The 27,275-nt window shown below is 37.3% G+C and overlaps 1 protein-coding gene across 1 annotated transcript in view; it reads left to right on the plus strand.

Moving 5' to 3' along the window:
* The first annotated feature begins 132 nt into the window (after nucleotides 1-132).
* Nucleotides 133-27,275, plus strand: part of FYTTD1 (forty-two-three domain containing 1) — a 32,595-nt gene continuing 5,452 nt past the window's right edge. The window contains exons 1-7 of the mRNA XM_032869413.1: nucleotides 133-378; nucleotides 6,174-6,302; nucleotides 16,788-16,936; nucleotides 22,016-22,128; nucleotides 23,679-23,775; nucleotides 24,220-24,281; nucleotides 25,986-26,060. Coding sequence (XP_032725304.1) covers nucleotides 273-378; nucleotides 6,174-6,302; nucleotides 16,788-16,936; nucleotides 22,016-22,128; nucleotides 23,679-23,775; nucleotides 24,220-24,281; nucleotides 25,986-26,060 — 731 coding nt within the window. The 5' untranslated portion in view covers nucleotides 133-272. The remainder of the gene's footprint in view (nucleotides 379-6,173; nucleotides 6,303-16,787; nucleotides 16,937-22,015; nucleotides 22,129-23,678; nucleotides 23,776-24,219; nucleotides 24,282-25,985; nucleotides 26,061-27,275) is intronic.

Here is a 27,275-nt window from a genome sequence, read left to right on the forward strand (position 1 = left end):
GCCGCCTTTGTAAGCGTCCAGAGCCGCGGGTGCAATGTTTCCTCCTGTCCGGGAAGGGCCGCTAGGAGCAAGCCCGGGCGTGGGGCCGCTCTCGCCGGCCGCTCGTCTCTGTAGCCACTCCCCCCGGCCGCAGCCGCGGGTGGGAGAGCGAGGGCGCCGCCAGCACGCGTGCGCGCTCCCTCGGTGCAGCTAGTCTGCGTGCGTGAGTGGGAGGTGGCAGGCCTCGGTCTCCGGCCTTCTCCGCTGACTGTTCCAGCGAGACGTCCCCAGCCATGAACCGGTTTGGTACCCGGTTAGTGGGAGCCACGGCGACCCCGCCGCCGCCGCAGCCGAAAGCCCGCAGCAATGAAAACCTTGACAAAATTGATATGTCTTTGGGTAAGGAGCCGAGTTGGACCGAGTTGGAGTTGGGGGAGGGTGTGGGTGGAACCAAGTACCGCGGTTTGTGGGGGAAGGGGCGGTTGGCCGCAGTTGTCGGTCGAGTTTTTCCTTGCGGGTGGGCGGAACCAAGTGAGGGCCGCGGGGATACGGGGAGCGCTACCTGGTGCGGTGGTTGAGCCAGAGGGACCCGGGCGCCCCTCGGCGGGGCTGTGTTTGAGGAGGGGCGGTGGGAGTGGGCGGCGCTGTGGGCTGGCGGGGTTTGGAGGGTCGAGGGGCGCTACCACTCGCGGACGACCCGGGCTCTTTGTGAGGAAAACTCGGCGGCTTTCCCCTCAAGCGTGTTCGTTCGTTGGCGCTGTCGGGATCGAGGGGAGAGGTCCGACCGAGCCATCCTCGCCCAAGAAGCCCTTGGAGAGCCCGGCTGGGTCTGCGTTCGGTTAGAGTCGCTGTTCAGGGGAGGGCTTAGTTGGGCATTTTGTGCGGCCAGGCCTGTACGCCTGGCGCGGTGCGGGCAGCGCAGAGACGCCCCCGAGAGCTGGCCATTTCTGCGGGGCGTCAGACCTCGGGGTCACATCGGGAGCCCACCCTGGGCGTTTGTCAGAAAACATAAGGCAAGGGCTTCATCAGATGGTGTTTTATTAGGAGGTACGTAGAAAGGCGAGCTCTCCTTACCTAAGCCTCAAAGTTAGCTAATTAGGAAAAAAGCAAAAACTGAAGGAGAGATTGGCATGGATTAATAGGAAGCCGGGTGAAGCATGGGGTCCAGTCCCTGTAAGGAAGAGTGGGTGGTTTGGGGAGGATTTTGTAAAAGGTGGGAGGGTCGGTGATTCAATTAAGCACACATATCTAATCCTAGTGAGGCACTAGCCTCTGGATTAGCTGGTTTAAAATTTTCTCTTTGTCAAGACTCAAGTTACTGTTATTAGCTGGGGTTCTCTGCCTGCTGTTTCTGTGGGCAATTAGTTTTTCGGATAAGTGTTTGAAAAGTACCTGACAGGTGGATACAGAGGTGTTAACTTTTCCAAGGAAGGTATTTTTCTTTTTTGCTGTGGTTTATCTGCGGAGTTTTAAGTAAAAAATCAAGAACTCTTGGATTGCTGCGGTTACCGCACTTCAGAACCTAATATGTGAATTAAGTAAATCATCAGAAATAATAGGTTTGGCCTCAAGTCTTGTCTTACTGATAATCGTGAACTCTAAAGAAATGAGAAATCTTTTCAGCTAAGACCAAGAAGAATTTAATAACGAATATTTATTGAGTGCTTACCATCTTGCAGGCACTGACCTAAACATTTTGTGTGTTAACTCGGTTTAGCTTTGTAATAACTCTGTGAGTTATTAGAGATAACTATGTGCTCCTAGTGATACAGAGCATGGAATCCAGAACCACACTGTCTTCAGTTCAAATCCTCTGCCATTTAATAGCCATGTGGTTACAGGCAGAGTATTTCTCAGTGCTTCATATGTAAAAAGTGATAATAACAGTGCTTGTCTGTCTCAGAAGGTTGCCCTATTAAATGAGTCAAAAGGCATGTATAATCTGCTTAGAACAGTACCCGGTACAGAGTAAAATATATATATTTTACTCTCTCTCTATATATATATTTTACATATATATATGTGTGTGTGTGTTTATTTCTTTTCAGTGTTCCACAATTCATTGTTTATACACCACACCCAGTGTTCCATGCAATACAAGCCCTCCATAATACCCACCACCAGGCTCACCCAACCTCCCACCTCCCTCCCCTCCAAAATCCTGGGTTTGCATTATATTTACATATATTGCATTATATTTACATGAACATACTATATAAGCCTTTGCTGTTATTCTTGTTGTATAAAACCTGAGGCATAGAGAAATAACTTGCCCCAAATCATACAAGTAAGAAAACCGTATAGATGTTGCAGGGAGTTTTAAACATGTATTATCATAACCAATACATTTCTTAAGTTTCTAGGTTTTTTTGTATGTATTTTCTTTGGTGGTTAGGATGTTCAAGTGAAGAAAATGAAGGAATAATTGTCCTTGAAGGTAGAAATCAAGCACTATGATAGTTAAAATAGACATTGGTGTCTTTTCTTCAAGAATATATAGCATTCTTTCAGGTTCCTTTTTTTATTTTTTATTTTTATTTATTAATTTTTTAAAAAGATTTTATTTATTTATTTAACAGACAGAGATCACAAGTAGGCAGGCGGAGAGAGAGAGAGGAGGAAGCAGGCTGCCTGCTAAGCAGAGAGCTTGATGCGGGGCTCAATCCCAGGGTCCTGAGGTCCCATCCTCATGACCTGAGCCGAAGGCAGAGACTTTAACCCACTGAGCCACCCAGGCACCCCAGGTTCCTTTTTTTTTTAACGAGAATTTTACAGAAAAGGGATGAAGAAATGGTACCTGTTTTAAGTTTATTTATTTATTTTTTTAGTACTTTCTACACCTGACCTGGGGCTCAGTTTTTATGACCCTGAGATTAAGAGTTGCATGCTTTTCTGACTGAATCAACCAGTCATGGTTGATTCATGAGATGATACCTATTTTAGACAGTTATTATGCTTTGTGAATATTCTACTTTATCAGGTCTACAGTGGTTTAGAATCTGATTTTTGTTTGTTTTAAATTATGGCTGTACGAATATTCATATAGAATATCTACCAAGGTTACCAATAGCTGGCCTCATTGGCTCAGTTTCTTAATTTGAAAATGGATGTTATAATACTTAATAGAATTGTTGTGAGAATTAAATGAGTACTTGTGAGAGCAACATTTCTTAGTTACTACTGTTTTTATTATCATTTATATATACTCCTAATGTCATGGAAGAAACTTTTTCATAAAATACCTCATCATAATGGTTATTATTTTTTTTTAATACATAATCCATCTACCTGAGTAGGAGAAAGTCATTTTTTTCTTTTAGATTGGAAGAATGCAGTCGATCATTTAACATGAGGATTTAGATAATAAACATTTAAAAATAAAGCAATTTCATATTTTAATATGCTTTGCTACTTTTAATTTTGTTATGTTTATTCTTTATTAAATGCTGTTTTAAAATTAACCTGGTTAGTCAAAATTATATTTTGCCTTTTTTTTTTTTTTTAAGATTTTATTTATTTAGGGGCGCCCGGGTGGCTCAGTGGGTTAAAGCCTCTGCCTTCGGTTCAGGTCATGATCTCGGGGTCCTGGGATCAAGCCCCGCATGGGGCTCTCTGCTCAGCAGGGATCCTGCTTCCTCCTCTTTCTCTCTCTGCCTGCCTCTCTGCCTACTTGTGACCTCTGTCTGTCAAATAAATAAATAAAATCTTTAAAAAATAAAAAGATTTTATTTATTTATTTGACAGACAGAGATCACAAGTGGGCAGAGAGACAAGGAGAGAGAGAGGGGGAAGCAGGATCCCTGCTGAGCAGAGAGCCCCATGCGGGGCTTGATTCCAGGACCTTGAGATCAGACCTGAACCGAAGGCAGAGGCTTTAACCCACTGAGCCACCCGGGTGCCCCTGCCCTTTTTTTTTTTTTTATTTTTTAAAAATGATTCCCAGCAAATTCATTTTTTTTGGTGTACTCTCATGGCTCTGAGTTTTCAGACTTCTGGTGAAGAATAACTAGCACAGGGGCGCCTGGGTGGCTCAGTGGGTTAAAAAGCCTCTGCCTTCGGCTCGGGTCATGATGCCAAGTCCTGGAATCGAGCCTCCCCCACCATTCTCTGCTCAGCAGGGAGCCTGCTTTCCCCTCTCTCTCTGCCTGTCTCTCTGCCTACTTGTGATCTCTGTCTGTCAAATAAATAAATAAAATTAAAAAAAAAAAAAGTAAGTAGCACCTTGTTAGAAGAAAGCAGTGTTTCAGAAGTGTTTAAAAGTATTCCCTTTCTGCGCCCCGAGAATATAACATGTTCATATATCTGACTTCATGAAACCTTTTTTTTTTTAAGATTTTATTTCTTTATTTGAGAGAGAGAGAGAGAGAAAGAGTGTACAAATGGGGGGTGAGGAGGGGCAAGATGGAGAGGGAGAAGCAGATTCCCCGCTGAGCAGGGAGCCCGATGTGGGGATGGGTCCCAGGACCCTGAGATCATGGCCTGAGCTGAAGGCAGACGTTTAACCAACTGAGCCACCCAGGGGCCCCAAAACCCTTTTATTTTAAAACAAATCTTTTTGAGTGTCTTTACTTGGACGAATTTATTTTAGGGGAAGGACTGACCTCAAGAAGATAACAAAGTACTTTGGGGGAGACTTCAATTATTCTAATGAATATTTGTGGTTAAGAGTCTTAAAGATTACTGATGGGTTAGGTAGTGTAATATATAAGAAAGGGTTCCTGTAATATGTAATTCCTTCTTTTACTTCAGAAAAGACTAATTATATTAATATAATTGTTAGGTTCTTGTGTTTAGAGCAGGTTTGGAAAAAATAATTGAGGTTAATTAGTTTTGTGAAATTTTATTAAGTTGTTGACCAGGCTTATTTTCTTTATCAGTCATCAAAATTAATATTGGAGTTGGGACTGTGGACAGAGTATTTGGATATTTCTTAAGTGAGTATTTTTGGCTTCTAGAAATCTTTTACATTTGTAAATAGAAATCTGAAGTACATTTAGTTTCCTGATCTTCATATTGTTGTGCTGTGGTATTAGAGCAATGTGATGTTTGTAAATTACTTTGGAGAGTTTAAAAGTGTTTTTGAAAACAATGAGGATTTGAAAGATCAGGTAGAAAGCAAAGTAAGGTAACCCTGAATTATTTTGTTAGAGGAGTGGATTTTTTTTTTGTATTATACCTTTTATTATGTACTTATTTTATTTCATATTAGCTATTTACTTGTCTGTTTCCATCAATAATTTTAAACTTAACTGAGGAAAGGGACCATATTTTACTTTTGTTTGTTTTCATTGTAGCACAGCCTGTCACATACATTCATTGCACACAGGTATGCTCAATACATCTTTGCTGAATTGAGGTGGACTTCTTTAGAAACGTACTCTTAATTGAATGATTTATTTATTGATTTTTTACTGCCTATGGTTTTATTGGAAGGTGGTCTTTAAAAACTAGACACTTCTGTGATTATGGAAAGTAAATATGAGTAATTTTTGTAAATAGGCTTTTACTTATTTATGTGCATTAGATAAAGAAATACTGCTGATAGGGGCGCCTGCGTGGCTCAGTGGGTTAAAGCCTCTGACTCCGGCTTAGGTCATGATCCCAGGGTCCTGGGCGGGGCAGGGAGCCTGCTTCCTCCTCTCTCTGTGCCTGCCTGTCTGTTTACTCGTGATCTCTGTCTGCCAAATAAATAAATAAAATCTTTTTTTTTTTAATATACTTTTTTTTTTTTTTAAAGATTTTATTTATTGACAGAGAGAGAGAGATCACAAGTAGGCAGAGAGGCAGGCAGAGAGAGAGAGAGGAGGAAGCAGGCTTCGCGCTGAGCAGAGAGCCCGATGCGGGGCTCAATCCCAGGACTCTGGGATCATGACCTGAGCTGAAGGCAGAGGCTTAACCCACTGAGGCGCCCCAATAAAATCTTTTAAAAAAGAAAAAAAAATACCGTGGATAACAGAAATCTTCATTAATTGGTAGACCTGCTTTGGGTTACTAAATTGAACTTTTCCTATAAAACTTCTTCGGTACTGCAAGTATTTTGGCTGATTTGAGTTTTTATCTTATTTTTGTCTTATAAAAGTGCTTTCAAAGTAACAAAGAAGTTAGGGACATATGACTATTAACTAGAAAATGAGACTGAGTAATTGAGTCATTAGGTTAAAATGAAAATAATCATCACATTTCCTATATCACAGATGATATCATCAAATTGAATCGAAAGGAAGGAAAGAAGCAGAATTTTCCGAGACTAAATAGAAAACTCCAGCAAAGTAGTGCCCGGCAATTCAGGATGAGAGTACGATGGGGACTCCAACAGAATTCTGGTAAGTTTTACAAGTAAACTTTAATAAGGAGCTATTCGTTTGGGTCATAGAATGCTATTTTTAGGACATACTTAAAACATGGAGGAAATATCTTAGCACACTTTGTGATTTGCATTTTTTCTACTCTCAGGTTTTTGTTTAATCTTGAAATCTGGTAAACATTTTAAGTTGCTTTAAGTAGGTGATAACCCTGTTTCTTAAAAATACTTTTAAGGTACACTCAGTATATAAATAGTGTAAATTATATTTAGGGCAGATTACAAAGGATTTTACATAGCATGAAGTTTTATCTCCTTCTCTGTTAGGTATTTCTTTAACAGTCTATCTGGTGGGTAATTACATAACTCCAGCATACATATATCTAGTGAATGAGCATACTACTTCATAAGACAACTCCATTATTGGAGACAACTCTGTTTACTAGGAAGTTTTCTTAATTTGAATTAAATCTTTCCCAACTGTTAACTCTACATAGAATTACAGGAAGCAAACCTCTTTTCTTATAAGAGAACTTTTTAAATATGTGGAGACAATTCTGCTTGGAAAATACTTTCAGATTCTTTTTATTATCATCTAGGGCTTTTAGGATTTGTTAAATATTCCAGAGGTAACACTCAGAATTGGATGCTTCAGATGTGACCTAATGATCTTGGAACTCTACATATACAGTTATTTTTCGCAGTTTGGAGGCTTATGTATTTACAGCCATCTTGTTCCAAAGTGGATTTAAGGTGGTAACAGAACGCTATTAATGATTCATTAATTTTTTTAGTGGTTTTATCAGTGTTTTAGAATAAACCTTAACTCAAATTAAAAAACTCTAGCTCTTTTTTACACATGTAAAAAATGCTTGATGAACTAGAGCCTAAGTTGACTTTTATCCTGTATGTTAAAAAGCATAAAAAACAATTATCTGTGGGCTGAGGATGATTATAACTAGTTCTATTATCTAATAGTTAATATGCCATCATACCCTCAAAATATGTCTGTAACTGAGGTTAGACCCTACACAAAATTTTATTGTTCTCTAATGTCTTTCTTTTAAAAAAATAAAAAAGATTTATTCATTTGAGAGAGAGCATACATGTTCTGTGCATGCATGTGTGCACATGAGTGATGGGAGGGGCAGAGGGAGAGAATCCCAGGCAGATTCTCTGCTGAGCACAGTGCCAGATGCACAGCCCAACAAGGAACTCCACCCAGGGCTAAACCCCATGTCACATGAGATCATGACCTGAGCTGAAATCAAGAATTGGACGCTCAAGTGACGGAGCACCCCCAAGGCACCCCTTCTCTAGTAATTCCTTAAACAACTGAACATAAGCAAGTAAATTTTGGAAAGATACTTAGCTATAGCAAATGAATGTTTAATCCCAGTGATTTATATTTAAAGATTCTTTTTTTTTTTTTTTTTTTTTTTAGATTTTTTAATTTATTTATTTGACAGACAGAAATCAGAAGTAGGCAGAGAGAGAGGAGGAGGCCGTCTCCCCGCTGAGCAGAGAGTCTGATGCGGGGCTCGATCCCAGGACCCTGGGATCATGACCTGAGCCGAAGGCAGAGGCTTTAACCCACTGAGCCACCCAGGTGCCCCTATATTTAAAGATTCTTAAAAGTTACTCAGAATACCATATTTTGTACATGATTTGCTTTAAAATAATTTCAGAGTTCAAAGAAGCCAGAAATACATTTGTTTACACTAGCCACATGTTAAATACATGATAAATGCCCTGAACTGACCAGGTTCTTTGGGTATTTAGAGTTGTGATTCTTTACTTCAAGGAATTTCTAGTAACAGAGATAGGACAAAAAACATGGAGTTGAGAAATGTCATGAGAGAAATTCCAACAGTATTATAGGACTTTAGATAGATTTTGTGCTAAGAAAATCAGTGGTGATTATGGATAAGGTGAAATAGGATCTGGTCCATGAAGGATCAGAAAAGCTTTCCTTTTATGCAGGTTATGATCTGAGCTTTAAGATAAATGATACCTAGGGGCAGCTTAGGATCTTATAAGATTGAACCTGTGCTTGTTTGTTCTCCAGTTACATGTGGCAGAGCCTAAAATAGAACATCTGCTTCTGTCACTGAATGTGCAGGGAGATGGAAGATTGTCTCAAACTCTGATTGGTTGAAAGTTCAGATTTCCACATTGTAATGTCAATGAGCATGTTAGCTTGAGGTAAAATAACACATAAGATAGATAGCCGTTAGCAGACTCTCAATAAATTATTTTTATTTATTTATTTATTTATTAAGTTTTTTTTTTTTTTTTTTTTTTTTTTTTTTAAGTAATCTCTGCACCCAACTTTGAGGCTTGAACTTACAACCCCAAGATCAAGAGTCCCATGTTCTACTGATTGAGCCAGCCAGGCGCCCCTCTGAGTAAATTATTTTTGATGGCTGAACAAATAAGTGAATAAAATCTTCCAACTCTTGGCCCAAAATGTAATTTAGTCACTTACTTAAATATTTGTATAAACAACCTGAATATTCTTCAGTGGTAGAATAGTATACAGTTTCAGTTCTCAAAGTGTTGTCCAGGGATCCTGGGGAATCCCCAACACTCAAGGGATTCACAAGGTCAAACTATTTTTATAATAGTACTAAGACATTAATTGGGTTTTCACTGTTATCCTCTCACAAATGTTTTCCAGAGTCTACATGACGTGTGATAATTAAATTGAATGCGGCATATATGAGAATCTAGCTGTGTAGACACCAAAGAGATTTGTAAAAGTACAGAACAGTGCTATCATTCCTTTTAAATACTTTTGGGTTTTTTTTGGAAAGTAATTGTTCTTTTTCTTTAAAAATATGTTATTTGCCCTGTATTGGGTTTATTATTGTTTTAATGAAACAAATAGTTAAATGTTTTAGTTTTCATTTCTAGTATGATAATATCAATAAATATAAACCCACAGAAATAAAATTTCTGGAGTTCTCAATAACTAACAGTATAAAGGAGTTCTGAGGGTGCCTGGTTGGCTCAGTCAGTTGAGCGGCTGCCTTTGGCTCAGGTCATAATCTCAGGGTCCTGGGATCCAGCCCCACATCAGGCTCCTTGCTCAGTGGGGAGTCTGCTTCTCCCTCTCTTTCTGCCCTTCCCCCTACTTGTGCACTGTCTTTCTCTTTCTCTCTCACATAAACACATTAAATCTTAAAAAAAAAAAAAAAAAAAAAACAGAGGTCCTGAGACCAAAAAGTTTGAGAATGGGGTTTCTTTTAGAGGTAGAAGAGATTGGGGGAATATTTGTATGTTGCTTTGGAAAGGAGCCAGTAATATTGCATTCATTTTGTGATTTGACATTTCCCCAAAACCCTCAAATCTTTGTATAAGTGATCAGACTCCAGAAACTACTGGGGCAAGTTGATAAGTATATGAGAGAAATCACGAAGGGATTGGGGTAAGGATTCAAACATAAAATGAAAATTCCTGTCTCTAGTTTTTCATTGTCACACCTGTGGAGCTTTATAAACTAGACTGATGTTCTGGCTACACTCTGTTTTTACTGAAGCAGAATCTGCAGAAGTTGGGCCTAGGGATTTTTTTTAAAGCTCCATACATGGTTCTGATACATGGCTAGGGTTAAACTGCTGCTCTAGTATAGCTGAAAATGTGAAAGAAAGGGTCTTCATAGTGGTAGTAGTTGAAGTAATAAGAATGAAGATGCTCTGAAAAGACAGGAGAGAACTTTCTAGAGGGGGTGGAATGGATGAAAACTAAGAAAAGATGGGGCTCCTGGCTGGCTGAGTTCATAGAGCATGCTACTCTTTATCTTGGGGTTGTGAGTGCAAGCCCTATGTTGGGCATAGAGCTTACTTAAAAAAATAAAACTAAGAAAGGACTTACTATATTAGATGATGTGTTTAGTACCTCTATAATGCTTTTTGGAATATAAGACACAGAAGGTAAGTGGGGAGAGGGGAGAGAATTGGACAGTATGTATAGGTCTGTCTTTATGAAATGTGACCATGAAAGGGTGAAAAATAGAACCATTGCTAAAATTGAGGTACAGCTGGTGAAGTTTGTTTAAAGGTATAAAGGGAGGGAGGGGGAATGGACGATCTAAACTTGCTAGAAGGTTGAGAAGCCACTCATAGAAATAAAAGTGGAAAGGATAATGAGTATGGTAACAATGACTACAGCAGTCAGAAATAGAAGGCAGCCAGGAATAGAATTCTTTTACTTTCTCCTTTTAATCAGTTTCATTCTTGTTAATGAGACTTTTCTCTTGAGTCTTTCTCATCTAAACTGAAAGCTTTGGTATAATAATGGATTCCTTCTCACTTTAATCTTTCTCTTTGCTAATTCATTCATTCTTTTGGAATACTTTCAGATTTCTTTGTTCCACTCTGCATTTTTTATCATGTCACATTTGAGTACTATAGTAGCATCTGAAATGGTCTCATTGCCTTCTTTCTCCCTCTTTGATTCAAAGATATTGCTTCAAGACTGATGTAACTTGATCATGAATTCTTTGACTCCTCATTCCTTGTCACATACATTCTTTATCCCCACATGAAGCCCTCTGATTTGAGGATACAACATTCATTTATTTCTTATTCTTTTCCCTAGACTGTATCTCATTATGTTGTGGTTAACCATGTCTTTGTACTTGTAAGTTTATGTTTATGTTCCTAATCAAATTTTGCTGTTTTATAATGCCTAGCTGAGAGCCCACTTTTTCTGTAATAATTGTTTTTTTCTCTTTGGAAATGTATCCTAGCTTATATTTTTTACCTTTTATTCTTTAGTTTTTATATTACAGTTTGGAAAGTGTTCAGGTTTTGGAGCCACACTAACTTGCACCTAGACTGATGACTGTGCCATTTTGTAACTGTGACATCTGGGTAGTCACTGTGTTTCACCTCACTTTGCTCTCCTGCACAATTAAGATGTTGTCATCAGCCCATCAAGTTCTTCTTTAAAGTACTCAGCACAGGGGCACCTGGGTGGCTCAGTGGGTTAAAGCCTCTGCCTTCAGCTCAGGTCGTGATCCCAGAGTCCTGGGATTGAGCCCCGCGTCGGGCTCCCTGCTCGGCGGGGAGCCTGCTTCCCCCTCTCTCTCTCCCTGCCTGCCTCTCTGCCTGCTTGTGATCTCTGTCTGTCAAATAAATAAATAAAATCTTTAAAAAAAAAAATACTCAGCACAATGTGTTAACAGAGTTAATGGTATCTGTTTCATATTTAATACAAATAAAAATAACAGTAGTTGTAGATTTAATTGAAGTATACAGGTTCCCTCAACATGCTTAATCTTTATTTGGTTTCAATTCTAGAAGGAAATCACACATAGAATAACAGTAATTTGGTTTCAAAGGGCACCTGGCTGGCTCAGTCAGAAGAGTGTGTGACTCTTGATCTCAAAGTCATAAGTTTGAGCCCCACATTGGGTGTAGAGATTACTTAAATAAAACTTTAAAAAAACCCAATAACTTGATTTTACAATTTAAAAAGTTGTGTCTTTATTGCTTTTCCTCTGGTTATAAAAGTAATCAGTACTTTAGGACTGAGGCAGAATACCCAAGAAGGGAACAAATCTGGAAGAACTCTGTCACACGGAGTTGCCATTCTGGTGGAACTCACTAGGAAGCCACCTTTGGAGGTGATGCAACTTAAATTCAATGAAGGATGAGTAGGGCCAGAACTAGTGATGGCTAGGACTAGATCCGGACAGATGCCTAGGGCCCAGCATTTAAGGTATAATTCACACTTAGATTTTGTGCCTTTAGTGCTTCTTGTGCCTCACCAGTCTCATCTTACAGGGGAGGGATAATCACTGCCACTAGGTGTTCTATGCCCTAGAATAAGTCTTGAGGAGTGCACTGGAACCTGAAAGAAAAAATCCTTTCTCTAGGGGCGCCTGGGTGGCTCAGTGGGTTGAGCCGCTGCCTTCGGCTCAGGTCATGATCTCGGGGTCCTGGGATCGAGTCCCGCGTCGGGCTCTCTGCTCAGCAAGAAGCCTGCTTGCTTCCCTCTCTCTCTCTGCCTGACTCTCCGTCTACTTGTGATCTCTGTCTGTCAAATAAATAAATAAAATCTTTAAAAAAAAAAAAAAATCCTTTCTCTAGAGTCTCTCCAGTGCCCTCTACTTAGAAAACTTAACACTGTGCCAGCTGGTAAGAGAAATGTTCCTATAATAGAAGCAGGGCAGTAAAGAGTGAATTGGGAGCTGAAGGGCAGTAAATTGGTAAATGGTTCAACCATTAAAACAAGTTTTCCTGTCTTGTTGAACTCCGTTCTCAAAATACGCACACTACACAAAAGCATTCTGGAATTAGGTAAGTTTGGGAATACATACCCTATTATCCCCAACTTAGAGATGGAACACACACATTAGTTCTAAGAAATCCTATAGTAAAGAAAGCCAGTTTTGTTTTTGGTTTTTTGTTTCCGTTTGGCTGTGAAACTTTTCCCTTAGAAGACCTGTTACCATATTGCAGGTGTGTCGTACTATACAGGATACCATTCTAAAGACATTCCCCCCCAAAATTAGAATACCAAAATAGAAGTTCACAGGGCATCTGGGTGGCTCAGTTGGTTAAGCCTTTAGTTCAGGTCATAATCCTAGGGTCCTGGGATTGAGCCCTTCATTGGCCTCCCTGATCAGTGGGGAGTCTGCTTCTCTGTTTCCCTCTGCCTGCAGCTTTCTCTGCTTGTGTTCTCTGTCAAATAAATAGATAAAATCTTAAGAAAAAAATAAAAGTGCCCAATACCACAATTGTTACTTAGTATGGTTCTCTGGAACTTCTGGCCATTGCATTAAGAAATAGAAGAATTTGGGGTGCAATTAGAAAAAAGACTATCATTTGTAGGTGATAACAGTTGTTGCTCAGTAATCCCAAGAAAATAATTCACTTTTCCCTCCAAGAAAAAATTTGAGAGACTATAGAACTAAAAATAAGTTCAGTGCGGGGCTCCTGGGTGGCTCAGTCATTGAGTACCTGCCTTTGGCTCAGGTCATGATCCTAGGGTCCTGGGATCAAGCCCTTCATCTGGCTTCCTGCTCTGTGGGAAGCCTCCTTCTCCCTCTCCCACTCCCCTGCTTGTGTTCCCTCTCTCGCTGTGTCTCTCTCTGTCAAATAAAATCTTAAAAAAAATAATAAGTTCAGTGGGATGGCCGATTAAAAGGCATTAATTAAAAACTTAATAGCTCTTGGTAATCCAGGAATGACATTATGAAAATTATTGTTAGAAAAGGGGTCTTTTTGTGATTGACAACAAAATACATAAAATACATAGTAATAAACTCAAGAAAGACATAAAACTTACGTGAGGAAAAGTTTAAAGCTTTACCGAGTTTAGTGATGAGAAGACTTGAATAAAGTGGCTTTGTTCATGAATATTGTACTTTGTTCATGAATATTGTAAAGATGTCAATTCCTAAAAAATTAATTATAAATTTAATAAAATTCTTTCCAAGTATCAAAAGATTTTGGAGCGCCTGGGTGGCTCAGTTGCTTGGGTGTCTGCCTTCGCTCAGGTCATGATCCCAGGTCCTTGGGACTGAGTCATCCATTGGGCTCCTTGCTCAGTGGGGAACCTGCTTCTCCCTCTCCCTCTGTTTGCTCCCACTGGTTGTTCTGTGTCTCCCTCAAATAAATAAATAAAATCTTTTTAAAAAAAGTATCAAAGGATATTAAAACTTGACCCCAGGCAACCTGCTTATGACATGATAGTTCATGGATGGTAGAATAGCAGTAGCCAAAAACACATGGAAAATGTTCATTCTCAATAGTGAACTACCAAAGGAGACAAGATTTTTTTTTTTTTTCCAAATACTAAGTGAGAAAGATTAAAAAGAACATTCAACATTGTCAATGATGTGGGAAAAGTTGGCACCCTTATGTTCCTGGTAATATGAATAAATACAGTCATTCTAAAGGAGATTTTTTACTACACGAACCAAATTCCTTAATTTGTTTTACTATTTGATATAGCATTTCAACTTCTAGAAATTTATATCTTGAAGAAATTATCGGATGTGTATGAAAATATTACCTCTAGAAATCTAAAGAAATGTAAATTTGACTTGCTATATAGTATTGATTAAATGTATGTCCTTGTCGGGGTGCCTGGGTGGCTCAGTGAGTTAAAGCCTCTGCCTTCGGCTCAGGTCATGATCCCAGGGTTCTGGGATTGAGCCCCACATTGGGCTCTCCGCTCAGCGGGGAGCCTGCTTCCCTTCCTCTCTCTCTGCCTGCCTCTCTGCCTACTTGTGATCTCTGTCAAATAAATATATAAAATCTTTTTTAAAAAATTAAAAAATTAAAAAAAATAAACGTATGTCCTTGTAACAAAGTTGTAGTGCATATTACTGATACTTTGCAACTCTGTAATGTCAGAAGTAAATTTATATATAATTGATAAAGTAGGGTTTTTGAAATTGTCCCGTAGAAAAAAATCCTGAAAATCATGCTCCCTCCACCCCTGTAAGACATTTACCGGTTTTTTGTCTTCTTGTAGCTATCTTATTTAAATATTCCTTTTTTCTTCCACTGAATATAAAATCCTTTGGAACTGGCTTTGTTTCCCTGCTATGCTTTTATTAATGAGTTAAATAAAAGTTTGTTGCATCTTCACCTCCCCCCAAAAATGTTATTTATAATAATTTTTTTTAAAGATTTTATTTATTTATTTGACAGACAGAAATCACAAGTAGGCAGAGAGGCAGGCAGAGAGAGAGAAGGGGAAGCAGGCTCTCTGCCGAGCAGAGAGCCCGATGCGGAACTCGATCCCAGGACCCTGAGACCACGACCTGAGCCGAAAGCAGAGGCCCAACCCACTGAGCCACCCAGGCGTCCCTTATTTATAATAATTTAATATTAGAAGTAATTGAAGTGGTCATTGTGAGGTTTTTAGATCAGGTAAGGCACATTAAAAAATAATACAATGAGGGGAGCCTGTTGGCTCGCTTAGTTTGTAGAGCATGTGACTCTTGATCTCAGGGTCGTGAGTTCAAGCTCCTCATTGGGCTTGGAGCCTACTTAAAAAAAATAATACAATGAAAGAATATTAACATAATATTTACAATAATATTACAATATTTACAATGCAGTGTTAATGCACACTACAAAATAATACATAGACTATGAAGTATTGTTGCCAGGAAGATCGATTCAGTGTACCTTCTAGACGGTACTACAAAATTGTGAATTAGCTCCATGATAGTCTTTTGAGTTGCTTAAAAAATAATTGAAACTGGGGCGCCTGGGTGGCTCAGTGGGTTAAAGCCTCTGCCTTCGGCTCAGGTCATGATCCCAGGGTCCTGGGATCGAGCTCCGCAGAGAGCCCGCTTCCTCCTCTCTCTCTGCCTCCCTTTCTGCCTTCTTGTGATCTCTGTCTGTCAAATAAATAAATAAAATCTTAAAAAAAAAAAAAGTTGAAACTGAAAACGTTAATTTTTTAAATGTGTAGGGATAAAAGAAAAGACCAGCAAGAGATGGAATGTTAGTGGTTGTCCCAAGATGGTGGGATAATGGGTGACTTTTATTTTCATTTGTACTTTATATGAAGATTTCTGCAATGAACATGTTCATTTTTTCGTAATTAGAAAATACTTAGGGGCACCTGGGTGGCTCAGTCAGTTAAGCAGCTGCCTTTTTGGCTCAGGTCATGTTCCCGGACCCTAAGATCAAACCCTTCTTCGGGCTCCCTGCTCAGTGGGGAGTCTGCTTCTCCCTCTCTCCCCTGTTTGTGCTCTCTCTGGCTGTCTCTCTCTCTCTCAAATAAATAAGTAAAATCTTTAAATAATATATTAAAATAAAATACACAGTGGAAAGACAAAGTCAAGTTGTGTCACATGGCACAGAGATTAAAATATATTCATTGGAACTCAATAGGGTCTTTAGCAAAAGTAGTTTAAATACAGTAGAAATGAAAATAAGCCAGATTGCAACATAGTAAATGGGATATGAGATAGTGACCCACTCAAGTTCAGTGTCCTTCAATAGAAATAAAATGTGAGCCACATATGAGTAATATATTTTATTTAATGCTATGTATCCAAAATATCTTTGTAGCATATAATTAATACAAAGTTATTAGTGAAATACTGTACCTTTTTATTACATCTTAATTCAGACTAGTCATATTTCAAGTATTTGGTAAGTGCATGGTAGTGGACACCACATTGCAAAGGGAAAGTTGTTCATTGAGAAAGTAACACAAGAGAGAGGGTAGCTACCAGGGAGACAGGAGAATCTTAAAGTCCTTTGCCGTCCATTACACCAACAAAACCCTTGCTGGTGTAGTTTATTACCTCTTTAAAAATGAAATATGTAATTTCAAAAGAAGTACTTGTAAATAATGCAATAATATTATATAATAGTGATATAAGAAATATTATATAAATAATAAATGAAAAATAAAACCCTCGTACCTTCCAGTCTGCTTAAGAAATAGAATACCCTATAACCTGTGTGCCCTTCAATTGCATTCTTAGATTGATTTTTTTTTTTTTTTTCCAAACCTCCTACAGGTTTTGGCAAGAATAGTCTGAGCCGTAGAGGAAGAGTAATGCCTGGAAAGAGACGTCCTTATGGAGTTATCACTGGCCTTGCAGCTAGGAAAGCAACTGGAATTCGAAAAGGAATTAGTCCTATGAATCGACCACCTCTAAGTGATAAGGTAGGATGATGGCTTAATTCTGCATCAGATACCCCTTCCCTTTAATTGTGCTAATATTTCTGTGAATGAGTACAATGTTTCCTTGAGAGAGTATTTCATTTGAATATTTTGATTTTTTTTATGAAGTGCTTTGGATCTTATGTAAAAAATAAATCATTGTCATTCATGAAGAATACCTAAATTTCCATGTTTTTATATAAAATCAATGTGAAATTTTTTATAGGTTTCTGATTTCCTTTGCCTGTGTGTGTTTGTGTATGTACAGTTTTTAACAGGTTATTGAGGTATAATTTTATACTATAAGATGCATCTTTTTAAGTGTACAATTCAGTGAATTTTAGAAAATTTACAGAGTTGTACAATTAACACAACTATCTAACCTTACAACAGTTGTGTCACTCTAAAAAGAAATCTCATGTCCATTCGTAGTCATACCTCATCGTTTGCCTCAGGCAACCATTAATGTACGTTCTGTAGGTTTTCTATAAACTTGTCTTTTCTGCACATTTCATATAAAGGGAATCATATGACAGTATGTGATCTGGCATTTAGTTATGATGTTTTCCTTTTTGTATTACTGAATAATACTCTGTTTTATGGATATGCCATATTTTGTTTATTCATTCACCAGTTGCTGGACATTTCGGTTATTTCCAGTTTTGGGTATTATGAATAATGTGGCTGTGAATGTAAGTAAGTCTGTATGGTCACAGGTTTTTATTTCTCTGGGATAGATATCAATTTTTAATTAAGCTACAGTGGTTTATCCATTGTAAGTTAACTACTTTTCAATTTTTTTTTTTAAGATTTTATTATTTATTTGACAGAGAACACAAGTAGGCAGAGAGGCAGGCAGAGAGAGAGAAGAGCAGGCTCCCGACTGAGCAGAGAGCCTGATGCGGGGCTCAATCCCAGGCCCTGGGATCATGACCTGAGCCGAAGGCAGAGGCTTCAACCCACTGAGTCACCCAGGCGCCCCTACTTTTCAAATTTTAAGTGAAGTTTTATTTATTTCTCAATGAGTAATTTTTGAATTGGCTGAAGCATTCCTTCAGATAGTTTCATAAGTATTTTTTCTTCAATTCTTAAGTTTAGTAAGTCCAAGCCACTGCTCTCCTGTTTTTTAACTTTTTTGGTTTCTCTGATCATGCAGGTAATACATACTTGTAAAAAAAAATTCAGGACCTCATTCTTTAAATTATTTTTAATGTGCATATTCTGGTTAAGAGCCACAACTTAGATTCCATAACTTCTCAGCTCTGCCACCACCAGCAGTCGTTTTTGCCTCTAAAACTTTTATCACACAGTTTACTGATTGTTAAAAATAGGAAAACGTTAATGAGATACGGATACTGGAAGGGAGGTTGGGTTTAACTGCTATCTAATTACTTTTACCCAGTAAAAATATTAAATTATTACATGTGGTCTTTTGAGTTGTTAGAAAATAGTGAAAATTGAAAATGTTAATTATAGAATGTAAGAATGTATTGAATAGTAAGATCTATTTATTCAAAGTTGAATGATTTTGGCAAAGGTAAAGTTTGAAAAGTGCTGTTTCTTAAAACCCTTTCCTCAGCCTGAATAAGATTAATAGTCTGATTAGGATAAAATACAGTACTTGTGAAGCAGATTATTTTCTAGCAAATTAGAAACTTTTTCCATATAAATAACTCATTATCTTTTTCTATTCTTTAAACAAGTTACCATAATAGCTTAATTGGCCTTGAATTGTTATATGTACTTAGGAATTTTACACCTTAAAAAAGTTCTGACGATAATTAGATGTTGTTACTTTATCTTTCATTTTCCATAACTTATGTGAATTAGTGAGATTTTATTTTGATAAAAATACATTTTTTTAAAGATTTTTTATTTATTTGACAGAGAGAGAGAGATCACAAGTAGGCAGAGAGACAGGCAGAGACAGAGGGGGAAGCAGGCTCCCCTCTGAGCAGAGAGCCTGATTTGGGGCTCGATCCCAGGACCCTGGGATCATGACCCAAGCCGAAGGCAGAGGCTTTAACCCACTGAGACACCCAGGCGCCCCAAAAATAAATTTTCTTATCTGTGAGGGGAATGACTGGGAAGATAGCCTACCATTTATAAAACTAGTATTTACTGAGAGCAAGTAGCTGTGCCAACAGGGGAATGGTTGCCTCCAGTAATGAATTTTTTTTTCTCTTTGTTGTTTAGAGTCCATTTAAAATAACCCATCAGGTAAAAGTCGTGTTTATGTTCTTTAGAGATTTTTCCAGTGACATATATAATTTCGTCAGTATCAATTTTGTAACTTTTTTCTGTTCAATTCAGAATTTCCCAAAGCTTGAAGAGTATGTTATGTTCCATAGAACTTTAAAAAAAGTTTTTTAAATTTTTTTAATTTTTAAAATATTTTATTTATTTATTTGAGAGAGAGAGAGAACATGTAAGCATGGGGGAGGGGCAGAGAGAGAGGGAGAGGGAGATGCAGACTCCCCACTGAACAAGGAGCCTGATGCAGGACTTGATCCCAGGACCTGGGGATCATGACCTGAGCTGAAGGCAGACACTTAACCAACTGAGCAACCAGGTGCCCCTGTTCTGTATTACTTTTAACTTGACTTTGGTAATAGTAAACCATTTAGTACTTCTGTCAACTTAAAAAGTTGTGTTGCTGGGGCGCCTGGGTGGCTCCGTGGGTTAAGCTGCTGACTTCAGCTTGGGTCATGATCTCAGGGTCCTGGGATCGAGTCCCATGTCAGGCTCTCTGCTCAGCAGGGAGCTGCTTCCCCCCTTTCTCTCTGCCTGCCTCTCTACCTACTTGTGATCTCTGTGTGTATGTGTGTGTGTCAAATAACTACATAAAATCTTAAAAAAAAATAAAGTTGTATTGCTGTTGTGTGTATATATATAGAAGCTATTTCCCACTAATGGGTTTTTTTGTTTGTTTTTTTTTTAAGATTTTATGTATTTATTTGACAGAGAGATCACAAGTACACAAGTAGGCAGAGAAGCAGGCAGAGAGAGAGGGGGAAGCAGGTTCTCCACTGAGCAGAGAGCCTGATGCGGGGCTCGATCCCAGGACCCTGAGATCCTGACCTGAGCCGAAGGCAATGGCTTAACCCACTGAGCCACCCAGGCACCCTTAATGGATGGTTTTAATCACTTGACTGGTTTTAACAATAAAAATAAATGTCTCCATACTATGGAATTCTATTTAGCAATAAAAAAGGAATACATCAATTATATGACAGCACAGATACACCTCAAAACATCATGCTAAGCAAAAGGAAAACATAGTACTATGTTCTGTATGATTCCATTTATTTGAAATTGTAGAAAAGGCTAAACTGTAGTGACAAATCAGTCATTGCCTTGGGGGGAGTAAGGTCATGGAAGGGAATTGACTGCAGGGGGCACAAGGAAATGTTTTAGGATGAGTGCAGTGTTCTATATCTTGATTATGATGTCATTACGCGATTATATGTAATAACTCAAATTCATCAAATTGTACACCTAAAATTTTACTGTATGTTAAATAATGCCTTAGTAAAATTGACATAAAATTTAAATACCTTTAAGTTTTTCCACTCAAGGTATGATTTTTTATATCAAAATTATTGTGAAAGAAAAACTTAACTTTTCACATTTATTTATTTATTTATTTATTTTTACTTATACATTTGAGGGAAAGTGAGCACAAGCAGGGAGAGAGAGAGAGAAATGGACTCCCCACTGAGCTTGGACATGGGGATCATGATCTGAGCCGAAGGCAGACGCTAAACCAATTGAGCCACCTAGGTGCACCCCCCTTACATTTTTAAAAAAACACATTTATGCCTATATACAAACCTTAGATCCATGGAATATGTTCAGCATGTATTAATGGATTGTTATTATCTTAGTCTGTGTTTTTATCATTTAATTAATGTGGTTGAGTACTGACCATGTGCCAGATGTAAGGAATTCTGTAGTAGCTCAATAGAAAATCCCTCATGGAGAACTGAGATAAACATTAAATAAATTATCATACAAATAACTGTATGGTTGTAATATGGGAGGTATTTTGAAGGAAGAAAACATGTGACAGTAGCATAGAGGGAACTTACATTTACCCATAAAATGATACTTGGTGTTATTATTAAAGACAGAATACAAAGTTTGAAATGGGTTATTAGTCTAATTTCCTAACATTTCCCCTATACTCTTGATATTCTTTATCCTTGACTTTACATTTACTTCTTTTCCAAATGTTCATGAAAATGAACATTTTATGTTTTTTTAGTCAGTTGATGTTTTTGAAATACGATAAAGTAATCTAGATTAAGTTTAAGATACTGTTTATAGGTTGCCTGTGTCTGCCTTCGGCTCAGGTTATGGTTCCATGGTCCTGGGATCGAGTTCCACATCGGGCTCCCTGCTTGGCAGGAAGCCTGCTTCTCCCACTCCCTTTGCTTGTGTTCCCTCTCTCGCTGTGTTTCTCTGTCAAATAAATAAATAAAATCTTTAGGAAAAAAAGAGAACAGTTTGTATTGCCAAGAACTTTCGAAAAATCATGGAAAATATGGCAATCTGAATTAGGCTTTAATGCTGGATTGAATTTATATATGTAAGGGAGAAAAAGTATACATTTCACATGCTTATTTTCTTGATTCCTTTTCTTCTCTGTAACTCTCTACTCAGACTTCTTTGCTGTCATAACCTCCTTTTTTTCACACATTTGTTTTGGAACTTGGCCCTCTTTTCCTTCACTTGGTAATCAAAAGTCATGTTAATATAAGTGATTCCTTAATTTATGTTTCTGGCTTCCTGATTCTTCTCTTGAGCTCTAGGGCCATGTTTCCCTGTGCATCCCCCAGAATACCTAAGTGAACATATTCAAAATAGAAAAAAGGATTCTTCTTTTGCTGAAAGTATTTTAAGTATGGATGTGGTTGCTGTCTTTTCAGTCCCTTAGACTGGAGATTATCAAGTCATTTTAGCTTCTCTAATAACGTGCACATCTCAGCAGTCTCTGTTCATTCTGCTTCAGAAATGTTTATTGTAGTAGGGTGTATAGCAAAAAGCAATCTCTTAACATAGTTTTTTGCCTTCTGAAAGAATATAGAACGATATTTTCCAGCATTAAAAAGGAAGGCCAGCCTTCTGAGACAAAATGAAGTACAGAGAAAAGCAGTTGCAGTTCTCAAGAGACCTAACCAGTTAAATAGAAAGTAAGTACTCAAATATGGTAATACTGTGTTATCCTGAATAAATAAAGATAACACTTCTTGCACCTAAATGATCAAATGAATATATTTGTAGTGATCATTTTCAAGACAGATATTTGGGATGTCTCTTTGAACATCCAACATGGAAGCATTCAGTAATGGCTTTCTTATTTCTTAGACCCACTATTATTGATGAATTTAACAAATTATAAACTTAAAGAAGCATCTGTCTGCTTTATTATCTCTGTTTGCATATAGAATAAAATTATAAAATTGATTGTTAGGTAAAAACAACTCTGCAGGAATTATTTAAAATTGGGAATTCTAAAAGTTAAAATTGCTATTTGGTCTCAAGTACTCTTAAGAGAACAGGGTATTTGTTGAAAAAGGAAACTACAAAGAATTCTTCATGAATGCTTCTTAAGCTGAATTTTTTAAAAAAGTAATCTTGTTGTGTAATGTGGGGCTCTCAATCACAACCCCAAGATAAAGAGTTAACATGCTCTATTGAGCCAGCCAGGCCCTCCAAAGCTGAGATTATTATGTTAAATGGAAAGCATAACAGAAACTTAAAAATGTGACCTATTGTTATGACATTCTGTTTTCTGTAAGGATAAAATGGGCAGAAAGGAAGTTGATAAACTAAGTGTCTATATTATTTCATTTTCAAATACCACTTATTCATCTCTTGTGGAAGATAATTCAAAAACAAAAACTAAGTAAAGTGGAATGGCTGGAGTTTCAGTTTCACTTAACTACCATCTCTTTTTCTTTTGGGAATCATTTGGTGTAGTAGCTTTTGGAAAATGGGAACTTCTTAAATAAGAACTTGTCCATTACGTGAAGCATTAATGACCCATTTAATTGTGCTAGCTAGGAAAATTTGAGTCTCTCTAAAATTGGAGGTAAGATTAAGCAATCTGTTAAGTGTTTATAAAAAATACATACCTAGATAAATATGAAAAATTTGTTCTCATATTTTACTGACTTCACATAGAGATTAGAAGGGAATTGGTGAAAGTCAAGTCAAACATAATTGACAGTACATTGCTGTGTGTGGAAGAGCAAGCAGTGGAAGACTGTAAGTTTCTGTGTGATTTATATTAATATATAAAGGTTTCTGAGTGAGAATGGAAAACTGTAGGTGTTATTTTTCAAGATTTTCTCTTTACTTTTGGGTTTCAGCAGTTTGACTAGGATAGGCCTAGCTGTGATTTTCTTTTTACTAATCCTGTAAATAAATCTGTATATATGTTTTTCAGCAAATTTAAGAAATAGCATTAAAAATGTTATTTTTAATGTCTTCAGAAGAGATATTCTATGTTGGAATATTCAGAATTAACTAGGTTGTTATGTAGCATGCTACAGAAAGATATTTTTAAATTGAATCTCAATAGCTTTGTGTAAATAAGAAAATAATTCAGAGTCTTTATGTTTAGTGTACCTCAAATGTCCAACCTATGAATTTAACTATTTTTGCTTGTTTTTTCTCAGGATGTTTGACAGTTGTTAAATGGCTGAGACTATTCACTATGTGTGTGTTTTTGTTGCAGAAATAACATTCCAACCAGTTTTACCAGGAGTGGAAATAAATTAAGTCATCAGAAAGATACTCGTCAGGCAACTTTTCTTTTCAGAAGAGGCCTAAAGGTATATATATATAAAAAAAAAAAAAAACCCTTGCTGGTGCTTTCTTTTTACTCAAGGGATCTTGAACATCTACCTTTAATAATAATCCTCAGTCATAGGATTGAATAATCCTCAATCATAGCCCGTGGTTGAGGTGTAGGGGTTGGGTTTGGGATATGGAGACTGTGACATTAGAATAGTTCTTTTGGTTTTATTTTTTCTTTTCTCTCTCTTGTCATCAGTAGCAGCATCTTAGGAGTTTAAGGTGCTACTTAGGTATAAATTTGTTTTACCACTTGTTCTGATATAGGAACCCCAATAAAGAGGTATTGCCAGAATAGTCACATGCCTCTCTTGCATTCATACACACACCACACTGGGTTATAAAGTTACAGAGCAGGATCGCTTTTTGGATTCAAATCCTCTGCTTTCTATGGGATCTACTGCTTTTTTTTTCCCCTTCAGGTTCAGGCCCAGTTGAACACAGAACAACTGCTAGACGATGTAGTAGCAAAGAGAACTCGTCAGTAAGTTTCAATTTGTTTTTTAAGATGTCATTTCAAAATTCCCAGAATACTAGCAACCCAGAAATTAAATGAGACCAAAAGTATATTAACCCTTGACCTGAAATAGATGAATCCATTTTGTTCTTTGTTTTTTCCCCCCAAGAGCCTTTTATATTTTCACATGTCCATGTTATGAGTTTTAGCAACAAATACATCACACTATTTAAAAAAAAAAAATTAATGACCTATTTCATTTTAATGAAATAGATCTTTATTATCTGTAACTGCCTTTATAGAAGTGAACCTATTCAGGGAATAAATATAAGAAAATCCAATAGCGATTTTAGAAAACTTGTAAACCTTTAATTTTATAATAGGATGTTTTTCCTCCTCACATATTCTTTTTCTATCCCCTAACCCCATAAAAATTTTTTAAAAATACATTTTTTGTCTGTTAGAATTGCACTTCCGACGTGTGAGTTGTAATACTCTAATTCCATCAATAAGATCAGGTTTTGAGATTAAATTATTTAGAACTATGGCTACTTTTTGAAAAACAAAATGTATAAAACATGGTGTTAGTCCAGATGTGATGCCAGCTATAAATGAGCAGAGTGTAAGAAAAGAAACTGTTTGAACTTGGTGTTCACAATACTCTTTTGCATGGGAGTCATGACATTGGGAACCATAAGGAAAGAAATAATAATAAGCTGTTTGCTTCTGCAATGAACAATGCTTATATAATTGTAATAATATAAATACTGTTTGTCTTGAACTTTTTTTTTTAAAGATTTTATTTATTTATTTGACAGAGAGAGACAGATCACAAGTAGGCAGAGAGGCAGGCAGAGAGAGAGGGAAGCAGGCTCCCCGCTGAGCAGAGAGCCCGAGACGGGGCTCGATCCCAGGACGCTGGGATCATGACCTGAGCCAAAGGCAGAGGCTTAACCCACTGAGCCACCCAGGTGCCCCTGTTTTGAACTTGTGAGAATAAACCTATAGGGGGAAAAAATCACATAATACTTTATTTGGTTAACAATGTGGTGAAAATGTCTGATTTTGAGTAACATAAATACAAAAGTAGAGCTGATAAAAATAGGTACAAAGTGGGAGAAGAGGTGGAAGGAAGGAGTAGAGGTACAACTGTTCTTTCATACAAAGTTGGGAGGGGATGGTGTTGAGAGAGATTGAAAGAAAGAGATTTAAGAAACTGAGAGAGATTTAAGTATATATGAAGTTATAATGGAGGTAAAATAGTGATATATAGATATCAAAGTGTTCAGAGGTAGGTAGGGAAACTAGAGGATAGTGTGATACCTAAAACTTTATCATAGCAAAATATTACATACACATCTTGAACAGTGAACTGGAAGAACTAGCAAACAGTAAAAATAGGAAAGGTTAAAATTGCTGCCATTGGAGAGCAGGAAAGGTATGCCTCTGGGGAGCAGTAAGTTGGGGGAGAAAACTGGGAACTGTTACTTTTCATTAGAATCTTTTCTGTATTTAATTGAATGTACATATATTTATTACACTGAAAAATAATAAATTTAAGTGTCTGGTTCCTATACCTAAGATGCTGATTAATTATATTATTGTGGGGCTTAGTATTTTTTAAAAGCTAAGAAAAAGTGGTATCTACTTTAAAATGCATGTTTTTATATGAAATACACTACAGGTTTTATAAACTTGCACTTCAATGAAGTTTTTGGTTTTTGAAACTAGATGGCGGACTTCCACCACGAATGGAGGAATTTTGACTGTCTCTATTGATAATCCTGGAGCAGTGCAATGTCCAGTGTAAGTCCTCCTTTTATTGTGCAGAACTTATAACCTCTCAGTGGTTACCTATTCAGTAGGTAATAGAAAAGCATTGGACTTCTGCTCATGATATCCAAGTTAAGATAAACTGAGCCAAAGATAAAAGTAATACTTGTAGTACAGGGTGGAAATAGTATATTATAAAGTTAAAATTCTCTTGATTCCTGGTTCTGTAGTCCCAAAGTAGCCACTTTTAACAGTTTCATGTTTTTATTTAAAAAAAAAAAAAGTTGGTGCATGTATACTAAGTAGTATATACATTTCTTTTTTATGTATAATGATAAATGAGGGAATGCTATATATGTATTTGCTATTTTCTCCTCTGTCTTTACTTTTCAGTACCTACAGATCTGCCTTCTTTTTAAAGACTTCCTCGTGTGTTCTTTTATCTGGATGACCTTAATTTAGTTAACCATTCCATTATGTTTATTACATTATAAACTTTGTAGGTTTATTTTGTATTTGATCTCTTCAGCCATTTTAGTAAATGAAGAAAACAGAGGATGAGTCCCCAATCATTCCAGATTGTTGAAAAGTTTATAATTCTACTTAAAGAGGTATTCTATGAGTGATTATAAATTTTAGTCTTTAGATTAGTCAAGAACCAGGTACATTAGTAGTACCCCCTTGTCTGTGATTTCACTTCTCATGGTTTCAGTTACCCAGTCAACCATGCTCTGTAAACAGGTGGTCCTCCTTTTGATGTATTGTCAGAAGGTCAGTAGTAGCCTGACAACTACAGCACAATTCCTACATTAATCACCTCACTTCATCTTATCATTTAGGCATTTTATCATCTCACATGGTGAGTACAATAACATGTTGAGAGAGGAGACCATTTTGAGAGACCATTTTCACACTACTTTTATTACAGTATATTGCTACAGTTGTTCTTTTTTATTATTAGTTATTGTTAATCTCACACCATTCCTAATTTATAAATTAAGCTTTGTCATAGGTATGTATGTATAGGAAAAAACATACAGTTATGTGTAGGGGTTCAGTACTATCTGCAGTTTCAGGTATTAGCCGGTGGGGGTGAGGGGCAGTTCAGGAATGTATACCCTATGGAAAAGGGAGGACTGGTGTACTTTTTTGAGAACACAGACTAGCCCTATCCATTGGAACATGTGTACAAATCAAGATGTCTTATGTACCAAATAATTTATTTTTCTTTTTTGATTATTAAGCTTA

This window comes from Lontra canadensis, unplaced genomic scaffold, assembly GCF_010015895.1.
Source record: "Lontra canadensis isolate GAN:19392208 unplaced genomic scaffold, GSC_riverotter_1.0 scaffold38, whole genome shotgun sequence".
Lineage (NCBI taxonomy): Eukaryota > Metazoa > Chordata > Mammalia > Carnivora > Mustelidae > Lontra > Lontra canadensis.